This window comes from Rhinoderma darwinii, chromosome 1 (genome assembly GCF_050947455.1).
Source record: "Rhinoderma darwinii isolate aRhiDar2 chromosome 1, aRhiDar2.hap1, whole genome shotgun sequence".
In the NCBI taxonomy this organism is placed as follows: domain Eukaryota; kingdom Metazoa; phylum Chordata; class Amphibia; order Anura; family Rhinodermatidae; genus Rhinoderma; species Rhinoderma darwinii.
Window position 1 is genome coordinate 533,901,921 of NC_134687.1, and position 3,246 is coordinate 533,905,166.

At 43.6% G+C, this 3,246-nt stretch overlaps 1 protein-coding gene across 1 annotated transcript; it reads left to right on the forward strand.

Annotated features, from left to right (window-relative positions):
* The first annotated feature begins 256 nt into the window (after positions 1-256).
* GPR150 (G protein-coupled receptor 150) lies at positions 257-3,036 on the forward strand. Its single transcript, XM_075854846.1, has one exon. It carries the CDS (start codon positions 356-358, stop codon positions 1,604-1,606), a length of 1,251 nt encoding a protein of 416 aa, XP_075710961.1. The 5' UTR covers positions 257-355; the 3' UTR covers positions 1,607-3,036.
* The last annotated feature ends 210 nt before the right edge of the window (positions 3,037-3,246 follow it).

Here is a 3,246-nt window from a genome sequence, read left to right on the forward strand (position 1 = left end):
CAATGTGAGGCTGTCTGTCTTGCATATAACCAGTAAAACATGATCAGCACAGAACATTATTAACCTGTAGTTCTCCAATGATCATGTGTGTACAGACGTCTTCCTTCCCTACTTTACAATCAGCATCAGGTTGTTTCAGTGTATTGGGATTCGTAAAAGATGAGAGTGATCGTGCACCCACCCCCACATCTCATGAGCAGTGTGTTACAGGGGCATGTCCGAAGACCACCCATACATGAGCGTCAGATGACAGGGACATATACACCGCAGTCCTCCAGTCCTGTCACCTACAAGTCTGCTCCTTGGCTGGAGGTGTCAGCACCACAGTGACGGTGGACAGCTCCTTTACAAGAACATGGACGAATTATTCCTCTACGGGAGCTTTTCTCAAGACAAGAACCTGTCTCTGGTGGGCAGCAGTGTGCCCCCAACACAGTCACTTCTGAACAGCTCTGGGCAGAACAAAGTGATGGAAGCTCCTCGTTACAACAGGCAGCTGCGGATCATCACGATGACCGTCATCTTCACGGTGGCGCTGGTGGGCAACTCTGTGGTGCTGTACAAGATCTGCAGTGGCACTGACAAGAAGAGGAAAATTAACTTTTTAATTACCCACTTGGCATTAGCCGACCTGTACGTGTCACTCATGACTCTCTTCTCTCAGATCGTGTGGGAGCTGCTGGAGGACGAGTGGTTGGCTGGAGATATCTCTTGCCGGATTTTTAAAGTGTTCCAGGTGTCTGGACTCATTGCATCCTCCAATATAATCGCTATAGTCGCCCTGGAGAGGCATCATGTCGTTATGAACCCTTTAAGCACCCCTCTGCCCACTAGATGCTTTGCCGCTTTAGCTTGGCTGTTAGCTCTTCTTCTCTCCGTCCCACAAGCGTTCGTGTTCAGAGCAGTCTATACAGAGGAGGGCAGCAGGTGTCGCAATATCTTTGGGCAGCTACCCAGCTGGCACTCCCAGGTCTATATCATATACAGCTCGGTCACGGTCTTCTTTTTGCCCTTCTGTGTCTTATCTGTGGCATACATTCGTATACTCTGCATCATCTGGAGAAAGGGCAGGACCGGCAGAGCACCAAAACACCACAATAGAGAATGGGAGCTGCAGGTGACCAACAGACCATTAAATCTGATCGCTACCAATAGTTGCATTCCCAGGGCTAAGATCAAGACGCTAAAAATGACACTGGTGATCATTATCTTATTCGTTGTGTGTGGGCTGCCCTACTTCGTTGTAGAGATGAAAGTGGCATTTGGCACCATCACTGGTCTGGATGAAGAGGTCATGGCTGTACTGGGTATTTTTGTTGTGACCAATAGCGCAGTTAACCCCTATGTGTATCTCTTCTTTAAAACCAACAATGTTTTCCTCCAGAAATTGGAGAAAAAGGTGTGTTTCTCCTGCTGCCTCCAAGAGCACATACAGAGCTCCACCAGGAGGGAGCTCTTCCCTTCCTGTGCTCCTACCCCAAAAAAAGAGACCACCAGCACCACCACTTCTGAAGTAGAGGCATCTTCTGTCCTACACCGATCAGTCTCTTTCCTGCGTTCTGTAGCACCCAAAGGACTCAGCACTCCAAGTGAGAGTTGTATGTGATGGAGATGTATCGTTAGGCAGGACAAGACTTAAGATCTAGTCACCAATATGCAAGTCCAATAAAGACTAAACATGCTGCTCTCAGTACAGAGATCCATCATTTCCTAGGACTTATTTGATCTCTGTGGCAAGGAGACAAACATACAGAACTACTTTTTAAACCTAGGCTTACATGACTTTTAAAAGGAGATTTGGGTTTAAAAGCAGTAGCTACAGGGTCCCACTGTTGGTTCATCCTCCAGATGTTTGGGTATCCAACACATGGAGAGCCCATTCATTTAGGAAGTCATGTCATTGTTTCTCTGCTCTTGAAATTCGAAGCAGTAAGTTATTCTAAGGAGTCTTTGGGTATCAGGTTTTTGAACCAAAGCCAGAAGTGGATATAAAAGGAAGTAAAAGTATAGAGAAAAGGCTTATACTCCTCATCCCATTTGTATCCACTTCTGACTTCAGCTAAAAAGCTGCACCAAAAACAGCATCAAAACTGAATGTGTGAATCCAGCCTTAAGGGGAAAAAGGTTGCAGGCAACTTGCAACCGTTGCAAAAATTACAATCATAACTTTTCCCCATAGGGAAAAATGAGCCCTAGACTTGATGTGGAAAACTAGCAGCCATGTTATAAAGGACTTGCATATTCAACAGGGTATTATATTGCTTGTAACAAAAATGTGTATAAATAAAACCTGTTATCGCTTGTGCTCTATTTATCAATGATTGATTGATTGATTGATTGATTGATTGATTGATTGATTGATTGATTGATTGATTGATTGATTGATTAATTGATGGATGTAATTATGTTCTTTGATTGCTCATTGTATGTCATGTACAAATGATAAGGGCCTGTTCACATCAGCATCTGGCTTCTGTTCTTCAGTTTCGTTCGACCTTTCCATCGGAGGAACCAATGAACTGAAAGCCATACCATAGCTTCCGTTTGCATTACCATTTATTTCAGTCGACTATACCATTGTTTCCGCGAAAAAAACCGAAAACTTTACGGAACGGAAACAAACGGAAACCAACTGCAATGGAAGCATTACCATTGAAATCAATGGTAATGCAAACAAACGCTATGCTTTTCGTTTGGCTTTTCGTTCATCAGTTCCTCCGATGGAAAGGTCGAATGTAACCGGTCAACGGAAGCCCGACGCTGATGTGAACAGGACCTAATACTAAAAATATTTTATGTAATAAAAAGGAATTTTATGACAAAAGCACAAAACTGAAGGCAGTAAGGAGATGCAGAAAAAGAAACATTGATCTGCTTTTGTATGACAATGTGGCTGCCTGGCAATTTCAGCTTGTATAATTGTGTATTGTGCAGTTATCCTATGTGCCAGGCTGTACAGTCAATATTGTAAAGCTTAGTATTTTGCTTAAAATCTGCTGGGTGACTTTCCATGTGTAGTGGGCTATGAACATGTAATGAACATTGCTAATTTTGGTAAAGCTCTTGTAAATTAATTAAATATTAAAATTGATTATGCAAAGATGTATTAGAAGTGTCAATTTATGCTTGAGAGTCATGAGTTAATACACAAAATACCGGGCCGCATCGGAGAGGTTTCGGCCGGATCTCCAGAAGTCCGGGCTGCTGGTAACAGCATCGTGCCTCAGGGCAATGATCGGAGACCAC